Source organism: Rhea pennata, chromosome 4, assembly GCF_028389875.1.
Source record: "Rhea pennata isolate bPtePen1 chromosome 4, bPtePen1.pri, whole genome shotgun sequence".
Taxonomy (NCBI): Eukaryota; Metazoa; Chordata; class Aves; order Rheiformes; family Rheidae; genus Rhea; species Rhea pennata.
Window position 1 is genome coordinate 28,334,514 of NC_084666.1, and position 27,257 is coordinate 28,361,770.

The window sequence follows — 27,257 nt, forward strand, 5'->3', positions numbered from 1 at the left end:
ATAGCTCATGCCTAACAATATATGAGCAAATACCTGTCTTGAGTCAAACACGATATTCAGTCCAAAACAGCAGTTAGTAGCAGGTGCAGAAGGAAAGAATGCAAAAAAAAAAAAAAAAAAAAAAAGGCAAGTATACAGCAATACTTCTTTCAGTATGCCCTCTAGGCTTCTAGCAACTTAGGGGCTTCCTGAGAGTTATACTAGTTTTTACTCACTTCTAATGGATTTTTATTTTAACAGTTAATCTAGCTGCTTGAATCAATCTAAAATCCTGTGGTGTAATTAAGTTTAAATTATGTACTGTATGAAAAATAATTCTTTTTGTCTTAAAGATACTAATTTATACTTTAATTGGACTCCTAGCTCTCATACTGCGTAAAACAGTAACAGTTCTATATCCACATTCTCCATACCAACTTCAGCCATCCAGCTGATGATTCTCAGTGTATACATAATGCTGAAGTGTCCAACGCTACTCTTGAAGCTGGCCATTAGTACTAGCTTATGAACAGAACAGACAACTCCAAGGTGTCATCTTTTTAGGCATTCACTCAGTAAAAACAATTCTTCCCCATCTCCAGTGAAGTCTTTCCACTTCAAGACACAGAATTGCCATGTGGTGACTTGAACATAATTAACCTCACTTTTTGTGGCCCCTAACATAAGCCAATCAAAATAATAGTGTTACTTCGTCCTCCCAAGACAAGACAAGTGGAATTTTATAAAGTGTTTAAGTGGATCTAAGACAGTACCATTAAGAAAAGAGATGCTCTCATCTTTTGTTCCCTTCACTGCTCCTTTTGCACTGGCTCTAGCAATAAGAAAGTCCAAGTCAGATCAGTAAGCTGATCCAAATCATTTCATAACCATGTATGCCCAGTAGACTATAAAAAGGAGAGTAATATGGGTGCTTTAACATGAATGGCTCAGGATCATTATTTTTGGTAGCCTAAAAGCGTATCAAGAAAATATGGATATAAAAGTAGTCATGGTACTTTAGACACAGATAACATATATGGCTGTTTATCAGAACATCAAAGTCAAGCAAATTCTCCACTTCACTGGTCTCAATGTGCATTTAAGATGCTATTCCACAATAGCTTAAATTAGTCTAAGTCAGGCATAATGCTCTCCTGCCCTTCCTTTCATGCTTAATCAGCATGTTCCCATCATCACCTTGAACTGGTACACATGAATTGTGGCAGGGGGTAAATTTAGGAAGGTGATCTGGGCAAAATCTAAAAACCAAAAAGTCATACCCATCTCTGGTTAATATTCAGACAGATGAACTGCTTGAAACATCTCATGTTCAGTGAATTTACTAGCAGTTGTTGCAAGGAAGAGGCAAAGACTCATAACTGGATGAGAGGCCGAAACTGTGATAATGTTGATTTTAATCAACTACAATATTATTATATCTAGCCTACAGGTCAACATATCTGCATGTTCAAAGTAGGTTTGTGAATTCACAGGGAGATACATTACCGATGTCTATCTGAAATTCATTATCTAGAACTTTTCTCGTTAATACTTGAGTAACACACTTGAGCAATTTACTTTAGTAAATTACTTGAGTAATGCTTTGGTTTTCTTATATCTCATATTGCAAAGGGGGGATTAATTTACAAGTCGAAAAGAAAAGCAAAATATAAACCAAAAATCTACTATTGCTTTAAATGATTGAATCAAAAAGCCAGTATAGGTAGCAGATATTTATGCTTCAGTCAACAACATGTTTGAGGAGATTAATCATTCAACACAGCTATTTCTGACCACTTATGAAAAAGTTCGCTTCTTTGTCAACAAGTGGAATGTATGAGGAGACATTCACATTTTAAAAGGGCTACGTGATTATAAATACAGCAGCACTTTTAATTTCTTAAGCACTGGAAATTTTCATTATATCTTCTAATAACTAGAAGTAACTAGCACCTGAACAAATATGCTAGAAAAAAATAGCTTTTTTTGTCTAATTGTGGCACATTTATTTTAAGCTCAGTGTCAGTATGTTAGTATTTGCTCTTCTCTCTGAAATTACTGCATCTAGAATACAGTATCTAGCAGCCTGTTTGATTCATCATCCTGGTTGAACTTCAGTCTTTTAGCTCTATCAGGCTTTAAAGCATTTTTCTTGGATTTTTGTTTCAAATATAATTCTGTTTCAATTCCTGAAACTTTTATCACAGATAAACTATCAGCAGACATGGAACAGGCTGTCAAACTGTATGTCTATTGAAAAACAGAAAAGTAAGAGCTAATCTACAGCAGTCCTACAAGGCACAATAAGACAAGTCAATGAAACATATCTCAATGAAGGCAAGAAACATAACAGTATTTTTTCCATGTTAGTTAAATGTAGTCACTTACTGAAGAAAGTACTTTTTAACACTGATGTAAAACTTTTCTTCTGTTCTGAACTAAAACAATTCCTATTTTTTAAAACCTGCAAAACCAACAGTGTAAAAGTCTTTCAAGTTAGAGCACTGCAAGCTGTTAAGAGTAAATCAGTTCCACATTTTTATTGTGAATATGTTTTCATGTTTGCTCACATGCAAAGTTTGCTGACTTTTGTTTAAAGTGAATTAACAGATACAACTATACATCTGAGTAGACATTTTACTTCCCAATGGAAACATGCACTGCTGCTCAAGGAAACCAGCTCTAATACTGATACTCAATCTCACCAAGTCACAAGTCATTTTCACCCTCAAGAAAACTGATGTTAGATAATTTTCTGATTTTTTTCCTTTATTCCTTGGCAAGAGAAAAAGATCTTTGAAAGATTAACTGTCCTTTGTCCTGTTGCATCTTCACTGTACTAGCAGTAACTTTACAGAGCAAGGAAAGCACAGAATACAACAGTTAACACAAAAACAAAATACAGCATTTACATTAGACAAAGCAATGTTTCACTGAGTTGTAACAACATATTAACTCACCTGCAATGTTTCTATTTGTTTTCTGATACTGTTGTTAGATGGCATCTAAATAAAGCAATGTGAGACAGCAAAACATAACAAACATGAGAATGGGAGGCACATGCATGTTAGATGAAAAAAAAGCACAAAAACAACGGATAGCTGTATAGTAAAGACTCTATTCAGTAGAAATACAATTTTTCCTAAAATAGCAGAAAACGTTTCCCCCAGCTTTGAAGGTTTCATGGTAACAGGTACTAATGTTAATCTATAAAAGTGAAAAATATCTTTCACCAAACAGTGGTGCAGAAAGCTAGGTATTTTCCCTCCCATTCTGGCAGATTTCTTACACATTACTTCCTCTCCCCCTATAAGAGGTGGCATGGGTTCAAAACAACTCAGCTTCATTCAAAAATCTATCAGTTTTCTCAGATATCTGCTAAAATTAGTCTAACAAAAATACTGGTCAAAAAAATAAACAAAATGTTTTACAAAAACTGATTACTGTTATAGCCTGCTGAGCAAATTCAGAGTTTTCTCTACACGACAGTGTATAAAGCAATGCCTTGGTGGGCTCAAAGCTAAAATAGTTACCCAACTACCACGCAAGGTCATGCTCAGCTATGTGTATCCTAAAAGACTCTGCCCGGTACACTGCAGGTCTAGAGCAACTTGATCAAGACAGAGCTATTTAGTCCTTCCTCATAGCAGTAATAACAGGAAAGAAAAAGAAAACTAAGCTGCTGCTTTTCAGGAAGGCAAGGATGTTTTCTACATGAAACATGCCCGTGTGCACTGAGACAAAGTATAAACAGTTTACAAAGGAAATATATATTGCTAGTACTGGGTCTGGGATTCAGAGTACTCTCAGGAGCACCACCAAGCGCAATGTAGCTACGGCTGTTAAATGAAACATTGCACTGAAATACTGCACAGTAAGAGGTAGGATATGAAGGTACTGTGCATCAGTTATTACGCAGTAACTGCCAAGGTGCAGGCACTCACACCACAGCAAATGGGAAAATCTATTTCTGTCACTGAAGGATGACGACCTGGCATTCATCGCTGGGTAAGCGCACGTACTTAGCAGTCATCACAGAAGAAATCGAGCACTATGAATTCATGATCTAGTTTCCCTCCTTGGCAACTTGCTAGTTTCCCTATACTCTTCATAAAATGTTTTTGCTAGAATATTCCTGTGACAGATTCTAAGTGCTATTATTATTTCAATCTTTAATTTGTCTAGTTTTTCTCCCCATACAAGAAGATGGGTAAAACATTTTAGTACTCTAGAATAATTCCCAATAACTCTCAAAATTACTTGATTAAAGAACATCAGGGACACCAGAGAGAATGGATTTGGAATCCTTATTACATTTGACATATTTAAATAAGTGCAAATAAAATAACTTATAATTAGGTAACCAGGAGAAAATGAGGAAAGGGAAAACTAATAGACTAAGCTCCTGGGAGATTCAGATTTATAAATTAATGAGATTACTTATTATAGAGTGCATGCATTTTAATTAGCACCAAGAGACACAAAGGAACACATTCATTCACAAGAAACAGGTGGATAGTTGAGAAGTAGTTTTAAAGATTAACCTCAACAAAGTTTCTGAACAAGCTAGGCACTCAAAAAACATACAGTGGGCCAAATTAAACCAATTCATAAAACATCCTAAATAACTCATTGATGGCACAGCATCAAAACACTGCAAATTCTGAATTGCAGAAATTCATACATACAATTTCTGCTGAATAGAGCCTTAAGGTAAATGTGTTAAGCTGTTAGTGGTTAACAGAACTGCATAAAATATAAAATGCATGCTGAGTAACTATCAGTTAAACTCACTGGCATTTACAATTTTAACACATCCATTATCAGCAATGGATATTACGCCAGAAAAAAAAATCTAGAATGTAAGAATTAAAAAAAATTCTAAAAACAAAAGCAAAAGAAGCCTTTTAGCTTAGCAAAATAAAAATGAAAACAAAAATCAAGGCAGATATTGCAAAAGAACTGCAAATGTTAGATGAAAAATATACAAAACCCCAACAAGCAACAGAAAAGTGTGAAAGATGTCATGAAAACAAAATGACCCTTAAAAAAAAAAATCCAAGCAGCTAAACCTACTTCCTTTTAACTTCAAGATGGTTTATATATTTTATTAATAACTTTTGAAATTGTCACACGTACCTAACTAGAATGAACATTGTGAAGGTGGATCAAAGAATTTATTAAAAATATCAAAATCAATACATTAGACAAAATCATGAACTATGTTAATCAAAATTAATGAAAGAAAGTATGCAACAGTAAATACTACAATGAATTTACTAAAAAAAACCCCTAATTTCCAAGTATCACAATCTCTGCTTTTTATCAGTTAGCTTATGTTTACTATTGAATCAGCTCATGCTATCAACTGATGCCACGAGTTAAAGGGACACTGTAAATTTTATTAGAAAAAGATTGTATCACAGGCTACAAAACACAGTTGTAGACATTACTTCTTTGGCCTACTGATTCACTGTCTATTCCTTTAATAAATCAATATGAGACATAAATTTTAGAAGTATAAAATCCATTCATATGCTCAAAAATCATTTCCATGTGAAGAACTACAGTTTGTACTTTCTCCAATTGGCAAAAAAATAGCACTTACTAGCAGATACTTCTCTTACAGATTTTACTCAACAAAACTGATGGACAATTCATAGTAGAATTAAAACAAATCCCCCCGCCATAGAAAACCACTACAGAACATCAGAAAAGCTTATACTAGGCAATGGAGACTTATGACATTTGGATATAAAAAGATGTATTTTACAGTGTCCTTTTAAAGAGCTAAATATTTGTTGTTCATTTGGCACTAGAACGCTGAAAACATACTGGAATAAATGCTACTGATTTGTGACTGTTCCTGAATTGAAAAGGATTCTTACCTTTAGATGTGACAAACAGTTCTGCAGGAAAACGTGCCAGTTATTTAAAAAAAACTGTTTCTGACTGACACACAACAGGCAGGTGATCAACGGATACAAAGCCTATGAGCAGGGGGGAAAAAGGATTGATCAAATTCCTTTTTTGCAGCCCTCCCAAGTCTCCCATGCCGAGAACGAGACCCACGGTCGGCTCTCAGCTCTCCCCCTCACAGCAGCTAGGTCTGTGCACGAGCTTTAGCACGGCAGCCCGGAGCCCCTCTGGCGCGAGCACACGCACCCCGGCACGGCGGGCTGCTGCGACGAGCAGCGTAAGAGCTCCTGGTGCGAGACCAGGGCAACGGCACCACGGCACAGCTCAGAGCTCACGCCGCAGGGAGCCCTGATCTCAGACGAAGACCGCCAAAAGATCTCAGGTTGTCAGAAACGTTACTTTTCCTCAAGGTCTGCTTTTATATGTAATGAAGCACAATTTAATAAACTCTGTGAATATGCAAACTACACTGACTTTTCTTTGCTCTTATACCATAACATTTGTTCAAATACTGGCCACTTTTCAACAGAACACATAATAGAAAGTAATATAAAATCTGATTTCGGATTATCTTGGTACAGCAAAAAGTTTACGAATGAGGACAAATAGGTAAATGATAGTCCTCATATAACAAAGTTTCTGATTTAAAATATAAAATCATAATGTGAAAACTGGCATCAACTGCTTTTCATTCTTGCTATACAGTTTTTAAGCACATACAGTAACACAGGCTCTATATTCTCGGAGTACCAGAAAACAGAGCTCATGCCTCTATCAGAGTCCCAAATATAACAATGAAAAGAAATTATTTTAAATTAACTTGTATTTATTGACTATGCTAGTTGTAATGCAAAATCTGTATTTTGGGAAAAGTTAAATGTATCAACTTGAAACATGGATGCAGTGGTCACAAAGAACTGCCAAATACTGCATTAATAAGAGAATTAAATCCATGCTAAGATGCAGTCTTAAGGGAAAAAAGTCCTTAGACTCTAAAGGAGATAATAAAAGATATTGGAAAAACATATATATATATATATACACACACACATATACATACATATATATATATATATATATATGTATGTATGTATGTATGTATATGTATAAAAGCAGAGGAGAAAACTGGCACAACAGGGCCACTAAGAGGTTGCTATTTTGCAGAAGAAGTCTTCTGTCTGCCACTTCTATCTTATAATTAAACATGAATTAAACATACAGACTCTCTGAATGTAAGTTCTTATTAGAGGAGACATTAGTTTAAATAACTCTGTGCTAAAACCAACTAAAATAATTAAAAACAAGCATCAGTTTCAAGACAATTTCCCAAGTGAGATAAGAGAGCACAAATCTTGCACAAAGACATAGATCAAAATTAGAGCAAATGCAATAGATAGTGTGAATTTAATTCTAATTGAGCTGAGAAATCAAAGTTTAATTTATACTGCTGCTAGCTTTTCTTAGATAAGGGACTAGCTTAAAAGTCTAAAATGAGCGAAATGAGTGAGAATTGTAATATTTCTTTAAAATACCAGCGAGTGCTTCTTTCTCGAACTCAATTCAAAGGTAGTCTGATAAAGCATCTCCACAAAATTTTTCAAACACGGCACATTCACTTCATTTTTAACAGCCTATTAAAAAAAATACATAGATATATGAGTTCAAAGCTTTATACAGAAGGCAGTTAACATAAACATTAGGAAGCCCAGGAATCCAAGAATTCAGTATTTAAATCTCACATTAGATAAATAAGTAATTATTTTAGTATCTCTGTAGTACATATAGCTCCCCTTTAAAACATAGTAACTTATGTTTTCAGTCACCTCCTAGATGCCACTACATTAGCCCTATTTTTCTACACTTAGTTGTTGCCAACAACACACTGTTCTTGCTTTTGCATATAACCCTGGGCTTATAGATCACCCTTGACTTCCACTTGGATTTGTAAAATATTTTATCACTCATCATACTTGCAGGGTCATATTTTTACATATGAATGACTGAATGACTAAGCAGGAGAATGACAGTAAAGAAGTCACAATGTTGAAACCCAATATGTTAGTTTCTAATGCACTCATCCAGAATGTAGAAAATCTAGATACACTTCCTTCATCTACTTCAAAAGGATTCAAACTTGCATCTCACATCTTCCAAGAGAATAACTAAACCTCTCAACTATACTTCAATCTCTGATAGGACTCTCATCTTCTCTTTAAGAAATTCCATTTGTATGAATGATTAAAGGCTCTATGAATCAAAAAGAAAGATCAAGACTCACTAGCCAACTGTTTAAAGTGCTGACTCAACCTATACATGTAGGAAGTGTTCCACAAAACAACAGTAAAAAATATTTAATTCACGTACACAAACACACATATTATACACAGCCAACATGCATGCCTCAGCGGTTACTACCAAATAGTTCCAACTACCAAATGCACTACTGCCTAATTAAAACATGTGCAGTGTTTACTATTTAAATTATGATTTTGTAAACTAATACTATACTTACCTAAATGCTAAGCAAGTACTTTCACTATTCACCCCCACTCCAAATGCCAAAAAACTATGGAATTCAAAGTAAGTGAATTTGCTTTTTAAAAAGGCTCCTTCACTAGGAAACAGTAGAAATATGTCCAGTTAAGGCTAAGTTTTCAGTCAAGAAACAGTTACTACTGACATCACCTCTCTGTGGTCAAGCCTTAAGAAAGAGATGATCTCCTTTTTAATTTTTCAGGAGTTCCAATGTTAAGAATACTAAAGGGAGAGAAACATATTGTGGCAGCTCAAGATATAACTGATAATTTTTAAAACAAAAAGGGAGTTTAGAGATATTTCTCTTCCTTTTCCTACTAGCTTGCTTAAATGGTATCCCTCTTCCACTTGAATGATCATGTCTAGTAGACACACAGCTCTCTGAATAATTTTTATTTAATAAGCTATAAAACACATTCTACCTTTTTGTATAGGAGTTCACACTCGCCCTACCCAAGTGTAAAAATGTTGTGTATTCACAGTTTATTCTAGAAAGTACTTAAGAGAATTCTGCTAATAGAGAAAGGTCCTTGGGACCTTTTAATGAACAAATATTCAAAAAAAAAATAAAACACTGAAAAACATAGAGCAAGTATAAGATTACACAGTGCTCTAGTGATAAGAAGTTCTACAAAATTAATGAGAAAAGGCTCTGGAAATAGGTTGGGACTAGCAAAGGGTTTTGCTAATAAGCAAAGCATAATGACACATTCCCTTCAATAAGTTCATGTAGATGCTGGCAATTTACTTGGTCTTTTTGAGTCTGTAAAAATGCAGTATAATGGATTAACAGAAGCAATTTCAACAATGAGAGCTTAACTGAAAAGGGATAGGAAAAGTAGAAGAACTTACAGCAGCCACAGGGATGAGGATTTCCACAAACAAACCAGCAAGTGCATGTTTTATATCTTTATCTTTTACTTCCAGGAAGTATTGAGCACATTCCTTTGTGATGAAACATTTTAAAAAAAGATTTAGAAAAAAAGAAGAAAGATTTACAAATGTCACTACACGATATAAATACTACCAGGAGTATTACATTAATTACTACTTCAAATTTAATAAATACAATGTGTTTAGTTTAGTGTCTTGTATTCCTTGACAATAACATCATTACAAAAGATTAAAAACTTAAATTCTGTTTCATTTGTAATTAAAAAGAAATTAAGAGGAGAACATTAGCAATACCAGGTATCTACCTGCTTTCTACTCAGAATATAAAGAGGAAAACAATACGTATTTCTATTCAGATTATTCTGAATACTCCAAAAATAAATATTTATCTTATATTAAAATTATTAGACAATAATATTTTAAGTGTTTATATATTCATTTCCATTTTCAAGGTGACTTTTGCAAAGAACATTTTAGAGAGAAATTTATAATCATTATGTGGATGAACACTCCACTTTCCCAAAGTGATGACTCTGGAAAAAATCTAAAGCATCAATGTATGTGTTAAATTTTTCAAGATCTAGATCAATGTAAATGGCTGTTAAGTGTCTAATAAAATTTATGACCAATTTACAATAATACAGGTTATTGTGAATCAGCTGAGGTTCAGTTATTCATTAGGACAAATTTTTAAAATCACAATGAATAGAAGGAAGCTTCAAAGACATTTTAAGATCTCTGAAAATTAAATGATGTGCTTTTTAAGTAAAAGTGTTGGCATCTCAATCATTTTAAAAAGCTACACGAAGTAAGTTCTTTTTTTAAACTGTTTCCATAAAATCATAAAAATTTTTGATTGCTACACATTTTCATTTAGTCTCAAATAATTTTGCATATTACAGTTTTGGCATTTTACTGGGACAACTAAGAATGAGTTCTCATTGTGCAAAGTACTTGCAGGAATGTAGAGAAACAATGTTTCCTACTCTGAGAACTTACGAGCTAAATAGAAAAGGCTGAAGAACAGTGACACACAAAGGGAGTGAGCAACTGATTGTTGAAGTCATGAAATTACAATGACACTTGGCTGCAATCAAAACGATGGTTATTTTGAGTTCATTATAATATTCATTTACCTGCATGAACTGAAACGATGCTTCAAAATCCTCCACAGGATACATTTTTACTCGAAAAAACTTCATTCCCATAATCAAACTGATGATACTTTGTACCACATGAGGACTCTGTTCTTTTTGTCGCAATTCCTTTAATTCAGTGACAAATTTCTTCCTAACAGCTTGAAACCTGAATAAGGGATATAGAGAGCAAATATTGGCATTTATTGATTAATTTTATACGATTTCTGTAATTTTGAACTGATTTAATTTTTTCTGTGAATGGTAATAGCAACTACAAGAAACAGAAATAAAGTGGATTCTAATACCCAGACTCTAGGCATTTAGGAGGATCTATAATGAATAGCATATTAGAATACACTTGTTAACAGAAGAGCAATTACTGAAGGATATCAAGTCTCATTCTCCTGCATCCCTGCACCACAGCTTAGAGTTTTGTACTAAATATTATGTTTTAAATAAAGGAGAACTTTGAACTTTATTTCTTCAAATTATTGTGCTGGGATATATGGAGGACATAACACACTATACTTGACACAAGATTAGTTGCTGCGGTCATTAATGAACATTACATTAAATAGTCCTTAAAGCTGGTGTTGTTTTTTTCCCCAAATACAAGAAAAAGGTTAGAGTGAGCTTACTTTGATTGAGCAAGAACCCCTGTCACTTCTGCATACAAGTCTGCAATAATATGCACATTCCCAGTGTTGGTTCCTGAATACCTGGAAGAAAAAAAAAGGGTGAGGTATTCCAAGTGTGCAGTCAATTACAAACAAAAAGATGATTTTCCATAACAGGGAGGAATGTAATCTTAAAATAATGGAAATGAACGAAAATGTTCAACAGACTTAAGAGACATTCTGCACAGAAAGTTTACTTCATTTATTTTTTCTTACTCTGGCTGACTATGCAAGCCATTCTCCACACATTAAGCAGAATAACTCAGTAGCATATTCAACACAGCTGTGTTGTTCAGGACATGTTTTCAGTTTAAGGATATTAATCCTTATTAATAATGCCTATACAATATTATCACCAATACATTGCATGTGAGGCAATCAAAGGAGAAAAATCATCAAAGGTGATAATAAGTATGATATATTTCACATTATACAAGTGAAACTTACCCTTCCTTATGTTTAAAGTGCTTAAAAGCCAAGTTTAGAACTTCATGTACTAAAGGATCTGGCACAGGGTGAACAGGTATCTGGAATACAAATATCTTTTTCTATATACATGTACAAAGTACATAAAGGTACTATGATACGCCCTGTAAAAATCTCCCCCACCAAAGAACAAATCCTTTGTTCACATAAGTTATCAATTTATCTCCGTAAGGTATGAACATTTACACAGCCTGAAAATCTAAAAATTTTAACAATGTAACTTAATGCCAAAAATTTATATGTATTTACATTCTTTTAAATCATTTTGTGCACTGGTTTGAGGGATGAAATTCACAATAAAATTCGTGATAAAATAAAACACACAGTAATCTAATCATTATGAAGTTGTAATCAAAATTTATCAGATTATAGGTTATATAGGTTAACTATTCATTGTGTGGTCTTAGTACTTGAGATTTAACTTCAGTGTAATGTATCACAGCATAGAGCAAGACAAAACTAAAGAACCAAGAATGCAAATGAGGTGACTTTCTCCATTTACATTTCTCCATCTACACTTTTCTTTTTTAACTGAGGTTCTCCTTAGTGTTACCACTTTTCTTAAGTTTAAATGAAAATATTTGCTTAAGAATCAAATACCTCATTAAAAAAGCCCATCATATATTACTATGAAGTCATAATATCTTTAAATTTTCACAGTAATTTATGAAGGGGCTAGGATAGCTCTATTAAATATTACTAGTTAAGACTGATTATGATTTTCATTAAAATATTTTAGAAGAAAAGATTTGTGGTTTTGCTATAGAGAATGAAGCACTTATGCTTGGGAATTTCATAATCCTCTTCTGTGACAAGAAAGCTCTTTACCCAAGAACTTAAGGTCACTGGAAGAGGCTTACATTAGATTCTTACAACAAATATTTCTATAAAAATTATTTAAGCAAAAGCTTTTTTTTCCTACACAGGTCGTATGTAGAATGACCTCTCTCCAGATGGTCTGGTGTGCATTACAGAAACGGTGGGTGATACCTTTGCACGCTCTCAAACCAGTTCCTAAGAATTAAACAATGATGGGACTCCCAGGAAGACTGGAAGATGAATGTAATATGAATATAAATGTAAATAACGTATCTTGAACACTTACTAATAAATAGCCATCCTTTCTCTGCTTTGATTGCCTAAATGCAGATTTGCAATATGGGCAAAACATATAAAACCATTTTTTAGGTAACTCGTAAGACTAAATTACTTGAAGGATTCTCCCAAGTGGTGTATCTAGTTTTACTGGCCCACTGAAGGTCTTTGCCAGAGGAAAATATCTTTACTAAGGCCCACAGAAATCAAACTGGGGCAAGATGGGTGGAAATAGAGTATATCACAGCCAGAGGAAGACACCAGATATGACTGAAGAATACATTTAAAATGAATGAAATGAGGATATTGTTCTGTAGTTCTCAGAGGTAGTATGTAGCTAAGAACCGTGAAATTTAGAGATCTAGCAACACATACTGATGTGAATCTAGTCCATCAGCCATACAGATATGCCTGATTGCCAGATTTCTACTGATGACAAAGAAGGAGATTTAGAGAAAAAAATAATTTCTCCAAAAGGACAAATATGGCCTAAATCAAGAGACACTTGTACATTTATAAGTTTAAGACAAGATGCAGAGAATTCTTACTCAAATAAAAGGAGTCAAAATGCATCAGATTTTCTATCTTCTCCACTCTTTCAAAAGATAAAATAAGAACCAATGAGGTGAACTCCAGAAAAATGCTTATCCTGTCTGGAGTACAAGCTTGACAGGCTCACTGAATCGCTGAGAAATCACCACATAGACATTTCCCAGACTCTTTTCAGGCCGAAACTTTGGCATCTCTCCTGAAATCTGCATCACTGGCATCTCTCTCTTCATCAGAAGAACTGGTACCAGTTCAAAATACAGAAGCTACATATATAACCCTGCAATCCTGAACGGTCTATTCCATTTCCCTTTTTCTCAGCACTAACTGAAAATTTAGGCAAGGAAAGACAATGAACTAAACATTTTCTGTAAAAGACTAACATATAATAGTTTGATGTTCCTCCTACTTTCTGCATCATTGTACTTGTGGCTTAGGAATATCACTTTGGATATCCGCTTGGTGCTTGGAAGAAGAATAGAGAGCTCTGGAGTATGTTTTAACAATTTCATTTTTCCTCATGATGGATTACCAAAAACAACTACATAATCATTAACTTCAAACAACTATACTCCTTTCTTAATACAGGAAAACATTTAATTTTCATATACCTATATACAAAAGATAAAAAAAAATGCTTAAGCATGCTTCATGTTTCAAATACTTAAGTCTTCCTTTTTTAAGATTTGGATTTTTCTCCTCTCAAAAAACACAAAAACAAAAATACTGTTGCTCAAAATCCAAATTCTATCCTCTTGTGCATACATGAATGCAAATTTTGTATTAATAGAAATTGCACATGTGCATTCACAGACATCAACTACCACCACATTATCAAAAGGCAAAGCAAAATGCTAAGCCTTTTCTAATTAAAAAAGTGACATTTTAATCTCATTATTCAAAGATTTTATATTGCACTCCAATAAAAATTTAATCAGACAAAAGGTGCTTATCATAAATGAAGTATTATTTTATACAATTCTGCTTTTTGCATTAAATCAGCAGCTTTAGCTTAGTGGAGCCAAGATACATGAACTGAGAGAGTATAGGAGATAGGCATGTGAACAAAAGATAAGGCCAAAGGCTTTACGCAGCTGTGGGAATAACTATAGGCTTGCATGTGCTCATCATAGATAGGTTCCAGTTTTGCATATACAAATTTAAAGTGATGACTGAAACTGATATTTAAACATAAAAAATACTTTTAGGGAAAAAAAACAAAGCAAAATATCTTACCTGTTTTAGAACCTCTATTAAAACTAAACAAAAAATGAAATCTACAGCTAAGTCCCTCCTTTCAAGTAGATAATCTCTTTCACGTTGTTGGTCGTCCCTAAAATAACAAATCAAACACACACTTATCATACATAAGACTGACTACAGATACAGTAGAGAAGGATTATAGATATCTTTCCTGCAAGCATAGCTGTACATGTATCTCAATGCACGGTTAGGAAAACTTCTGGGTTTGTTGTGGAACAGTATGCTTTTCTACATTCCTCTCAAAGAAACGGGCAACATCCCCCATTTTTTTCTTTACTGGGTTGACATCTTGCCCCCTCCTGAACAGGCCTGCCAACAACTGGAACAAAGGGGTTCCGAAAGGGAACAAACTAACTTGGACAAACTATCAGGGTCCAATTTCCCTCTTTATGTCAACCACAAAGTCATTAAGTCTACTCTACACACATCTTTTATGCAAGCTAAATGCAAAATCTCAGAAAACTCATCTTCTTCCTCCATGAATTTAGGAAATGACAAACTAAAACACAAAACACTTTCCTAAAAAGCACAAAGCACACCTATATTTTCTTATAGAAAGCATACAAAATCAAGCAGACTTCTCCAAGAAAAATTCTTACCCCTTTGATTTTGTGCTAGAACGAGGTCTATATTCATAAGATTCATCTTCTGTTCCATTTTGACGCCTGTACCAGTCAAACAAGGTGCGTAATAAGGAGGGGAGACAGTGCTCTGCTACTGAGCTCATAGAGCTTATCAACTGTAATAATTAAGAAAACAGTTTATGTGATAAATCAATCTAAAAATCCTACTTTTAATTATTCTTTACGATCAGTTTTAACATTATTTTAAGAATTACGTATTACGTTATTTTACAAAGTGGCAACCTAACACATGTTCATCAAGGAAAATTATCATAAATATTATATTCAATTATTATACAAATTAAGTAGACAGTATTTTGAAGCTCATGGGGGTTCACAAAATTCAAACAGGCAACCTGTATAAAACCATTGAGAAGACAATAGGTATTTTAGGATGTCCCTGAATGTTACCATACGCATCTTTGAAGTATATGTACCTTTACATTACCGATGACAAGCAAGTGATAACCCTCCTAAACTGAGCAAGTATATAAACCCTCATAAGCATGCTTCTTGGTTATACTGCAAACAAAAATCAGATTTCTTTTCTGTATTTTACTCTACATTTAATATTTTTGACCTTCTAACTCTCCAGCTATATTTATTTTTAACGAAACTCCTCTATATAGTGCTTTTTTCAGAAAAGTGATAGGAGTCATAATCATACCAGTGAAACAGTGTCAGTAGAAATGATAGTAAAAGGGCAACCTTAATATAGTATTAAGTCTCTAGGCTTCCTTTAACGTAAACTGTTACAGAGTTCACCAGTACCTAAGCTTGGAGAAGAGAAGAATGGCTAGTGAAAGCGAACCCAAAGCAGCTACAAACTCTGCGCTACAAGGCAGTAGGTAGCTAGTCAACAGAAGGCATTCTCTAAGCATAATTTATCTGCTATACACTACTCACCACTCTAGAAAATAAAGTCAATGTCATTATTCCTGTGTCCTCGTTTGTGGCATTTCATTTTCAGGGGATTAAGGCATAGAGCTGTTCTGTCAATCATAATGAAACCTCAAAAGGATCTTTTTCAATTATAAGAATATTTTAGTCAACTTGTTAACCAACTAGCCATCCATACAAAAAATCCACGAATTAAGCAAACAAGTGGAAAAACTTCCTGAAAATAAGTAAAATCACATTCTTATATATAAAAAAAAAAGCTTGTAAAGCTTATAAAGCATTACATCCTAGTGTGCAGTACAATCTACAAGTATACAAAATCTGAAGAGGAATGTTTTGATTAGAATGGGATTAGATATAAGAGGAGGTGAGAGGGTAGACAGCACTATTCACACAATAACCTATTAGTCTGAGCATTGGGAATCCTGAATTTCTGTTCCCTCTGCATGCACATTAATCCAATAATTCATTTATGTATACTTATAAAGAGCCTCTGGAAGTAGAAGCTATGATTCTCTCCAGTGAGAAAGTCTTTTTTCACTGAAGTCTTCCCTCTCAGCATTCGTATGATCTGATAAAAGACAAGCATTTCTGATTTAGCCTTAATTTACCTCGATCAAAGAGGGTTTACACTCATTTCTGCACAGCAAATACTTACAAGTATTTGTTATATTATACTGTGTAGTTTAGATATTGCGAATACATAAATTTGTTTCTATTTTACCTTAACCTAACTTTAAAGTATGCTTAAGGTACTGCTCACCCAAGACCATTGTAAAAATGCAAATCAGACCATGAGGCCATTTTGAAAGTACCCTATGTTCTTCAAATATTCTGAAGGCTGTGCTTAGAAGACAACTACGAGAGTTCACATTTCAGCTGAGCATGTTTTTGGTAAACTGCTGACACCACAGAACAAAGATAGAAATGACTTCCACTGAACAATGGTAAACTAAAAAGGCTCATGCGCAAGCAACAAAATTCTGGGGTGCATTCTTGACCCCCTACAATTAAGCAATTTCCTGCTCAGAAGCCTGACTGAGCCTATTCTGAGGCATTTAACTCATATTTTGTACAGGGAACTTGGGTAACTGATGACCAGGTCAGGACATGTGACTCCTTACTCTTGAACCAGGCATCTAATTTTATAAAGTCTAGTTCTCAAAGTGGCAACACTTATCCCCCTTTTAAAGTCAGGTCTCATATTTGACCTTGCATTCACTGTGATTAATAAAGATCACATAAATCACTGAAAAAACGAGAAGAGAGATTTACCTCTTCATGACCCATGTCATTATCATATTATTTGGAAGACAGGTGAAAAACATCAGTTTTAGATATTCCAAACTCATTATTATTCTTCAGCCATGACCAGAAACCACAATTCATAAGTACTAACACCTTTTGGAAGAAAATGATTCAGAAAGCAAAAGGAAAGCACCCTCCACAGGAGATATTAAGCTGAAGATATCAGACTCAACATCAGTCAATGCAATGGTAATCTTTAGAATAAGAGCTAGAGATAAGCACTTTCTCAGGAACGGGTAAATATAACATATACGTAACCTCAGCTTTGCAAATCCAAAATGTGTCTTTCCTTCAAAATTTAATGTTAATCTCCATACCGCCAAATAACCTAACTTCTGGAGGAATACATCAATTTCTCTTTCAGAAATATCTAAAATAACAAGGATATATTAACTAAATTGCACAGAATTACGTTAAGTACTTCACATAGCACAGTAGGATTGGAATAGATTAAGTGACCATGTAAACTACCCTATAGCTACCTGTGCTGGCACTGTAAAGTTCCCCCGCAAAGCATTTCTATCTTTCTATCTTATCAAGAGCACCTCTGTCCTCTTTCTCAATCAATGAGTTTATCAGTAGAAGAAAAAGAAGAGAGCTGTTCTGTAAGCTTTATTAAACTGTTTCCTTAGGCCTTCCTGTAAATCTACTATGACTCATAAAAGTTTTAACAGTTATGCAATTTACTATCCCACGTACATCACCTTCCACAAAAACAAGTTTTATCATATACAGAAAAAATCCTGCTGTTGTCAAAATGGTAAAACAGGAAACTACCGGCCTTATAAACCATTTTATTCTCAAAATTAAAAATCAGTTTTATGTTAGAATTATTTATTTCCTGACAAGTTTTTGCATCTTTAACATTTTAATGAATAGGCATGGCAATTAGCATGAAGGTGAAATCTTTGTTCATACGATATAGCTGCTAACTTGAAAAAACACTACTTTGCAGAAATATAACTGCAGATAATGCTCTATATGCTTTTTCTTTTTATTCAAGATAATTATCATACTGTTTGGATACTAAACTTAACATTGTATTTTATACAAAAATTGTAGGGGAAAAAACAATTTATTTTAGGGTCAAATCATTCCTAGGCTGAAAGCAGCAATCTAGAGAAATAGAGAGCGGTATCATGTCCCGAAGAGGACAGGGCAAGACAAGTCACCGTGACATGCGCTTACTTTCTTCAGAATGAAATGGCAAGATGTGCTCCAATCTTTAATGGACCATAACACACTGCTAATAGTGGCACTTAACATATCAAACTAGTACATTAAGATGGAAGTTGTGAAGAAGAGAGAGGAGCAGAATTATAATAAGAAGCTAGAACCCAAATTCCAGCTATGTCCTGGAATATGTCCCCAAATCCTGATCCTGAAAATATCGCTGAAGTCATACCTAACCATGAACATGCCTGCACCCCTAGAGGCACACCTGTTTTCAGTGGAGTTCCCAAGATGGCTAAGATATGCTTCTGTATTATCATAAAGTTTTTGGTGCCTTAGGACAAGAGTAGGAAAATGCTAATTAGGATCTGACAACAAACTTAAGACGAAAAATACAAGCTATTTTGGTTTCAAGCTGAACAAGTAAAAATACTTTAAGGAATGCAATATATGCTTTACAAAAATTCCAGTCAGTAGCCTCTTGATTCTCTGGGAATCAAAATAAATATGATTACAAAAATAAAGTGAAAATAATGGTACGAAAATGCTACCATTTCTGACAGTTCAGAAATGTGTCAACATAAAATTTTTTCCTCGCATTTTCCTAAGCTTCATGTGTTTTAGCTAAATTTACATTTTTTGTTCCAATTTAAACCTCAGTGATAAATAAAAGAGTAATATTATTCAAAAATTTGAAACTATTTATTTTCCACACTAGAATCTGAAGTGATTCTCTTGGTCTAGTTATGCTTCAAACAGAAATGTATTACACTCCCTCTAAGCAGCTGTATCATTTTTTCGTAATAGATTCAGACAACACTACGCATCTTCCTTCTCCATTCTCCTCCTCCCCCTCGTCCCTCATTAAGTTGAGAGAACAACCATCAACTAGATACCATCTTGCTCAGAGTCTCTGTTGTGTTTCAACCACTCATTTCTTATTCAGACCCCACATCAATACAGCTAAAGCCTCTTTCTAGGCTCCTAAAACCCTGCCTATATACAAAGATCTCTGGATAAACAAGGTTGGCTCAGCAATGGCTCTAGCTTCTCTGCTGCTTGTCATTGAGCCTTCATTCTGGATCCTCAGCTCTCTTGTATTTTGTTCATCTCTCTTTACTTTTCAATCTTCTGCACTGCTCGAGTATCTTAATGTAGACTTCAGACACTCAGAAATGAACAGAAAGAAACAATCTTAATTCTATCACCAAAATAAGATCAAAAATTTATATCAAAATTCACAATTCCTATCACCCCAAGAAAGCCATCCAGCTCTGGCTCCCTAAAGGAGGTTTTCAAGGACTTTTACAATTAAGATCTTGATGAACCCAAATTAGATTAAAAAACAAACGAAAAATCCCTAAGAATTCACATACATATACAATTAAAACTTATTATTGTTGAAGTACCACATTTTCATAAACAGTAGTTTATTTCAATATTGCAGAATTTCAGAAGTTGGAAGCTTTAACTCAACATATTTGTAGCTTAATATATGAACACTAGTGATTAATAAAAACATCTTCAACTGGGAAACAATTAGCAAGAGATGTTTTTAGTAGAAAAATCAGTAGTTTACAGCTTTCCTTAGATCATCCATATCATTTTGCTTTTGAGCAGCTGTAAAAGAAAATTCTATAGCTGTCAAAGAATTTACGTCACATCCCCCCTAACCTATCTTCCTTGTTTGCCAGTAAGCTTTCATGTGGGAGATACTGTCCTTACAGTAGGCAAGATAAATCCTCAAAAGATTGTGGAGTCTGGTTTTTGGGGAGAGGTGATGGAATTTTAATCAAATATTATTTTCTATTTTTTGTTTCTCTTTTTGCAGAAAAAGAAAGAAAAAGGTACATGGATGGCTCTTAATTATAAAGTACGGGCAGGTCCACAGATTTCACTGCAATGTCTAATACTTACATCAGAGCAGTAATGGGCAGCGTGAAACAGGAATCAGATTGCAGAATACTAATAATACTAAGCCTCATATGGTAAGATGTTATCCGATAAGAGTTAAGAATAGAGACAGGCTGCCCATGGGGCTCCATGTGAATGCTGCCTTGCTGCACACCCTTGCAAGGAAGTAGTTATAGCTCAAAAATCTACCTGTATTATGACAAAACTAGAAATAATAAAGAAATAAGACTACACTGAGCACAGAGTAATTCTAGGTGTATTTCAGGTGCACTAAGTGAAACATAATAGCTTTAAGATTGACACTACACACTGAACAAAGTACAAAGTAACCTTTGAAATCCACCTAATGTTTTCTACTGTCAGATCAAAAAGCTCTCAGTAAATACTGTGTTACTGAAATTAACACTATTTCCTTATAAAAGGGGAACCCAGAAATACTGAAGTCTTAAATGACATAGACCAAAGATACACAAAGCAAGAACAGAAACAGAGAAATGGGATCTTCTTCTTCCTTACCATATTTCAACATCTTTCCTCCCAGCAGCTTTCACTGCCACCTTCAAATAATCAGCCTAACCTAGTAGTAGCACCATGACATTTTTCAGTGGAAAATAAGGCCAAATTTCATTACAACTCTGGTAACTAACATTCAAGGTCTGAATCTTAAGTGGAGTGAGACATTTTAAGTCATCACAAGAGTGGAACCATGGTCCTTCAAAAACAAAAGTCAGTCTAATCCAGTAAAAACTACCTTCAATTACATATCTCGTACCTGATCAAACTGAAGATCTTCACCTCTTTGAAGAGATCTGGACAAGAGCTTTTCCTGGGGGAGGGGGGGAGAAAAAAAAAGAAATATGAATTTTGTACTGCAAACTACTGCTAACTAACAAAGATTCCTTCTTTTCCAGTTATATTACAAATCATAAAGAAATAATGGTTAATTTGAATACATACATTATTTATCAGCTAAAACAATTTCTGAAGAAGTGAAGTATACTCACAAAAAAGAAGAAAACAGACTTACTTATTAATTTGGTAGCTTAACAGTAAAAATACTAAATTCTAAATTAGAAAAACTGAAACATTTTTCCCAAACATAAGGATCCAAAGCAATACACATACTGTGGCTCAACAGAGGTAGCTGGCAATGTGTGCCAAACTGAACCATTTCCTGTTAGAATGAGCAAGTGCACTCATGTTCAGGCAGTCACACAGCAAGCGACAAGAATGAGATTTAGAAACGCTTCCACAACAGCGAAGAAAAATGTTCAATTCACTTCCAGTCTGCTCTTTCCCTGAATTTCAAAGGAAAATTAACTAGAAAACTAAATGCAGTAGAAGGAAAGTGTCAAAAATAACTTCTTTCACATTTGAAATAATGTCATAAAGTTTAGAAAAGATGCAAGATTTTGTGCCTGTTGCCTCTTGTCCTGAGACTTTACAAAGTCTCAGGAAAACACATTTAACACTCCAGAACAGTGTCATTCGTTCATCAGTGGATGTATCAACTAGTATTATTTCACTGTACTCAAAAGCAAGGGAAGGAAGGTTTCAGGTACTAGCAAGTAAACAGTTCTTTTGAGTCTTAAAAATTCATATAATTTGATGTTTTCACTCTGTTCAGAATATTGTTACAAAATTTTACATTTTGCAGCAGATGCTAAAGGTTTCAAAAAGTACTTGCAAATTACTTCTTCCCCCTCTTTTTTGCTTCATGGAAATTTTTATTATAGGTGAATTCATGTTATCTGCACCACGCTTTTAGATAAACTACACAAATAATCATAATCTTAGCTCCAAAGGAGAAACATGAGAAATGGTCCGCCCTATATAAACATTGTAAATCGCTGAACAAGTTGAAGAAAAATCAGCTAAGAAAACTATTCCTTGAAGGGAAACAAGCAACTTTCCCGTAAGACAAAACAGTAAAGGGGAGGTTCCTCAAATGTCCTTACGACACGGCGCCTTAACAACCTGTTTTTTCACCATGGTTCTACAACATTATTATATATGTGAACAAATTAGAAAAAACAGTCCTTTACTGTATCCAGTGTATGGGTCTAAAAACAGAAGCACCCAAACAAAAGAAGGCAAACAAATCACAGAAAAGTGAAACGACTGAGAAGTTTACATATCAAGAAGTTGAAAGCCATGAAAGCCAGAGAGCAAACACAACCATTTTCAAGAAAGTTCTGGAAGCTCAACTTATTATATTTCTTTGCATTTTAGTACAGCAAGCGAAGATGCAATTGCTAAGATTTTTAATATTGGAAAGAATGAAGACCTTACAAGTCTATGAAACTGCATTTTTTCCACAGCAGTAAAACCTCACTGCTAAAAGGTAAAAATCACCATAGTTAATACAATGCCTAGCAGACAATATTCTTCAGCCCAGACAGGTTTAGCAAGGCCTCTGAACTGCTCATACAGCTTTAAAATTTATCTTCATTTGATACATTTTTCTAACACTGCTTTGTCATTGTCCCAATGGGCTCATATGATTTACAACAACCTATCCAACAGCATAAAGTAAAGGTCTGGAAACTTTCACTGAATTAATAATTTAAGATTTATTTTCCCGGCTTCCAGCAAGTTCAGAGAGAGATGGAAATTACCGATCTACATTTATCTTGTACAAGTTAAATGAAAACCACAGCACTGAATTAAACAAAGAGCAGCTTGCATCCATTGCTTAAAGCAGAAATGTCAACACCCGCCAGGCAGCGGAGAGCAGGATGTAGACGTCCGTGCGCTATGCAAACAACCGCGGCCGCCGCACCACCCGCTGGCCCTCCTCCAGCGGTCATCACTACCGCCGCGGGGAGGTAGAGCTCTTCAGCGGAGCCCAGCGACACCAACCTGCTCATTTCTGCGCACTGACACTTGAAAAAGCTACGAGTAACGAGACGGACGAGCGACACCGTGGTGCGCGCACCTCCTGCCCTGCCTCCTGCCCACCAAGCGTGAGCAGCGCTGGTGCTCTCTCCTTTAGGTCTCAGTGGTGTGTAATAAACACAGACAGAGGTAACATTTTCAAATTTCGTAAGTTTTAGACAAGCCATCGAACGCACATACGCAAGGCTTCCCTAAGCATCCGGAGAAGTTTAGCTGTATTAGCGCTCAGTTTCTCCATGAAAGGGAGAAGTTTGGTAGCACTGGCGTCAGGCAATTATTTGTAGCTGAGTCATCTGACAAAAATCAAACTAAACTAAAATGATCAAGTGCTTTTGTCTCTTCCTTGTAAAGCCTTTTCCATTTTCAGTCTCAATCTTTCTTGTGCCCCTTCAGCCATTTAGCACTGTTTTTAAAACATCAAAAACTAGAACTAAGCATTTAGTATGCCTATCAAATATCATGCACAAAAATAAAACCTCTTCAGTCCTTCCTTCTATTCAGACACCTAAGGATTCCCTTCCCACCACTTTGCATCATAGAGGCTTGAGCTGTTTTGCTTTTCCATAGCTTCTATTATCTATTTTAAATTTCTAGGGTTTTTTATTTTCTGGCTTTTTTATAATGCCTTTTCTTCCTGTCCATGTAAAAATAAGGAATGTTGACTATATATGTAAATTTTGCAGTAAAATACATTTTGTTTTAAGAAATTCAAACTTGAATTCAACTTGACAAATGATCCCAGATAGAACTCTCACAGAGTAACTTTTACAAATGACTATTCTATCAACTTTTCATCATTTCATTTTTTATCTGAAAGAATTTTGTGTGTGTTGTATACAGGTAAGCACAATATCAATTTTACAATCTTTCACTAATAAGGTCTTGATTAATGTAGGTTTTATGCAGTCACCTTGGAACCTCACTGAACAATGTTTCTGGGTATCAGGCATCTTGGAAAAGTGCATTATTTCATTAGTTACATAGATTTGCTAATCATTAATCTGTTAAGATGTCTTTATTTGATGTGAATTTTATATATTAAAATATTTGTTTAAATACTGGTTAACAGTGTGGAGAATGGACTGAGCCTGTGTTTGCTGTAAGAGTATTTAATCCAGTCTATGGACATGTTTTGCAGCACTGGTGGACTCCAGGGCTACAATATGTACCTTGTTATCAGTACTTGAGTTCGGAGATCCAAACCAGCTTTGACTATGGGGAAAGCCCTCTTCAGTCTCTTTGGTCTTTGTCATTCTGACCAAAAGCTGTCTGCCTTGGTATGTTTAACAGAAGAACCGAAAAAGGGGGCACCAAAGGAGTGCAAGTAAGTATTTGAATGATGTTCAATTTAATCATCCATCTTTTTATCCACAGTGTCACGACCCCTACGTTTGTCCTCTCATTTCTTAGTAACGTCACCTTTGCCTGCTTTCATGCCTATTTTCCCATAAACATTTCTGAGCTTTCTTATTAAACTCTCCTCAATACCTATCTGTTTATGATGTCTACAAGGAAATAGTCGAGTAAAGTTTAAACTGTAGGCTTGCCTAGTACATATACACACACAATGTATACCTAACTAGGTGTGTAATGTTTCCTTTTCTTCAGCCTTCTATCTACTAATGGTTTTAGTTGTAGATGTGTCAATCAATGACACCACAACACATATTTAGTCCCTTTTTTCTGTACTTTCAGACAGTTTCTTACAGAATTTTTCATGAAAAAGGGGAATCTGAATGTTCATCTGCCCCTTTTCCTTTGTAGGATCACTCACAGCAATAAGATATGCTTCACCAAGCAACAGTTACAAGCAAATGCCTTTTAAATTAGTCAATTCTTTAGTTTTTATTTCAAATTACTTTTATTTTCTTGCCTGTGAGAAAAAGCTCTTAATATTAAGATTCAAGACTCAGATTCATTGCACACCAAGTCTATTTTGTGTCCCTGAACTACCTTGCCAAAGAGATGTTGATGCAGAGATTACATCTCCTTTTGTATCTATAAGGAACTAATAAAAAAGTAAATTGTGTTCAAATAAATAGCTGAAGTATCTACATACAAATAAAAATTAAATGCATGTTGCAGGAAGTGTTCCTGCTCAAAGGAACCAGACAAGGTTCTATAATCTTTAATTGGCAACGGTTTCTGTCAGCTCAGAAATCAGTAAGCCTGTCCAGCACTTTTATCTTCAGATGATTTAAAGAAATGAATAAAAAGAAGCATGTCCATTCAAAAGCATGTGGGTAAAAATTAGGAAGAGGACAGCGTTAGGAGCAAGAGATTCTGACAAGACCTGGCACACATTGGAATGGAAACAGAAGTCAGCACAAGGAGAATCAAAGAGATAAAAGCATTCAAGAACACGCCTTTTCCAAATCCTAGAACTGAACTCTCAGCACTATTGTGCGATGAGCGAATAGCCAAGAAATCCATGTCACTACAGTGAGCCCTTTGTGGGACAACAGCTTGTTATTGCTACAAGCACTCCATGAGCTGCAGGGTCAGAAGCCTCAGCCAAGGGTTCACAAGTTACCACCTCTTCAGCATGGCTCTACATGATAGAATTTGCTCTTCAGAGGGACTAAATATATATATTTTTAGAAAGTTGCTTAAGTATGACAGTTATAAACAGGAGAAATATCTGAATTAAGGTTGCCACAGTACACTTAATTCAACATGCTTATGCGTATAACTTATTGGAAATCTCATTCTACATAATCATATACTGCTCTTACACGATTATGTCATCTTTAGTCTGCAGAATGACCATGTGACTACATGCTCAGCTGGTTAGAGCATGGTGCTAATAACACCGAGGTCGCGGGTTCGATCCCCGTACCGGCCACTCATTTGAGGGCTGGACTAGATGATCCCCAGAGGTCCCTTCCAACCTTACCAATTCTGTGATTCTATGATATACAGAATGACTATGTGACTACAGTAAGCTGTAGCCACAGTGTGCATTTGCTGCATTTTGTACAAAATTTGAGACATCATAGGAAATGAGGCATGGAAGTAGGGGAAGGACAAACTTATAATTTTAGCTATTTAAAGCTACTCACAGAAACTGGGGAAAAAAAAAAAGTTTACTCTCCTTGATACCATGCCCATACATAGCAGGGTCATGATCATGGCCTACTGGTGTTCTGTAAGACAGACGATAGTCTGCAAAACAGTGAATAAGAACCTTCAAGATATGCTAACTGTGTGGAGATATGTTAAATACTTACAGGTACACAAAGTTATGAACTTATTAATATTTTAAATATAAAATACTCGCAATTATATCCATTAAATGTGTGTTTTTGTAAAACAATTGTATTTTGTTTACCTAAATGCCAAGTACTTCATCAGTCTTCACCAATAAAGTGAAAAATTAAGTGGCCCATGAGAGCTCTCTTCCCCTATAGACCATGTGCATCCTTGATATAAAAGGACTGAAAAAAAATTACACTACAAAATGTCATCAGAGTAAATTTATTAAGAGAACTAAGAAGAATAGGAGGAGGAAAAGCACAGTGACAAGCATGTTGAGGAACTGAACACTGGAAGTTACATTATGATATGGGAGACATCATTTGTACATTAAGTTATACTTCAAAAAGTAGTATTATTTAAGAAAAAGCTCTGATCAGATCACAGTGGCAATGCACTTCTTTACAGGTCATACTTGGAGACTGGAGGGTATACTGGCATTTCCCATTTAACTTTAGGATGGTAAATCACTTTTGTATACCAAAAACATTTAAAAGATACAGAGTTAAAGTCACAGCTTTTAACACTCAGAGAAATCAAAAACTACAACTGAGTGAAATTTCTGAGCTTAAAAATATCCATTTATTTCAAGATCATAAAGTCTGGATTACCAACAGAATTTTGCATTTCAGCTTATCTATAATGCACAC

At 34.9% G+C, this 27,257-nt stretch overlaps 1 protein-coding gene across 14 annotated transcripts in view; it reads right to left on the reverse strand.

Moving 5' to 3' along the window:
* The window catches only part of FRYL (FRY like transcription coactivator), a 182,935-nt gene that overhangs the window by 77,959 nt on the left and 77,719 nt on the right, over positions 1-27,257 (reverse strand). For 9 of the 14 annotated variants that reach the window (XM_062575536.1, XM_062575538.1, XM_062575537.1 and 6 more), the window contains 10 exons: positions 21,227-21,280; positions 15,136-15,275; positions 14,510-14,606; positions 11,591-11,670; positions 11,105-11,185; positions 10,464-10,632; positions 9,286-9,378; positions 7,431-7,529; positions 5,868-5,969; positions 2,940-2,984 (listed from right to left, as the gene is read on the reverse strand). In XM_062575536.1, coding sequence (XP_062431520.1) covers positions 2,940-2,984; positions 5,868-5,969; positions 7,431-7,529; positions 9,286-9,378; positions 10,464-10,632; positions 11,105-11,185; positions 11,591-11,670; positions 14,510-14,606; positions 15,136-15,275; positions 21,227-21,280 — 960 coding nt within the window. Of the gene's footprint in view, positions 1-2,939; positions 2,985-5,867; positions 5,970-7,430; positions 7,530-8,410; positions 8,488-9,285; positions 9,379-10,463; positions 10,633-11,104; positions 11,186-11,590; positions 11,671-14,509; positions 14,607-15,135; positions 15,276-21,226; positions 21,281-27,257 lie in introns of those variants that run through there. The other 5 variants (XM_062575544.1, XM_062575535.1, XM_062575532.1 and 2 more) reach the window with 3 other exon arrangements.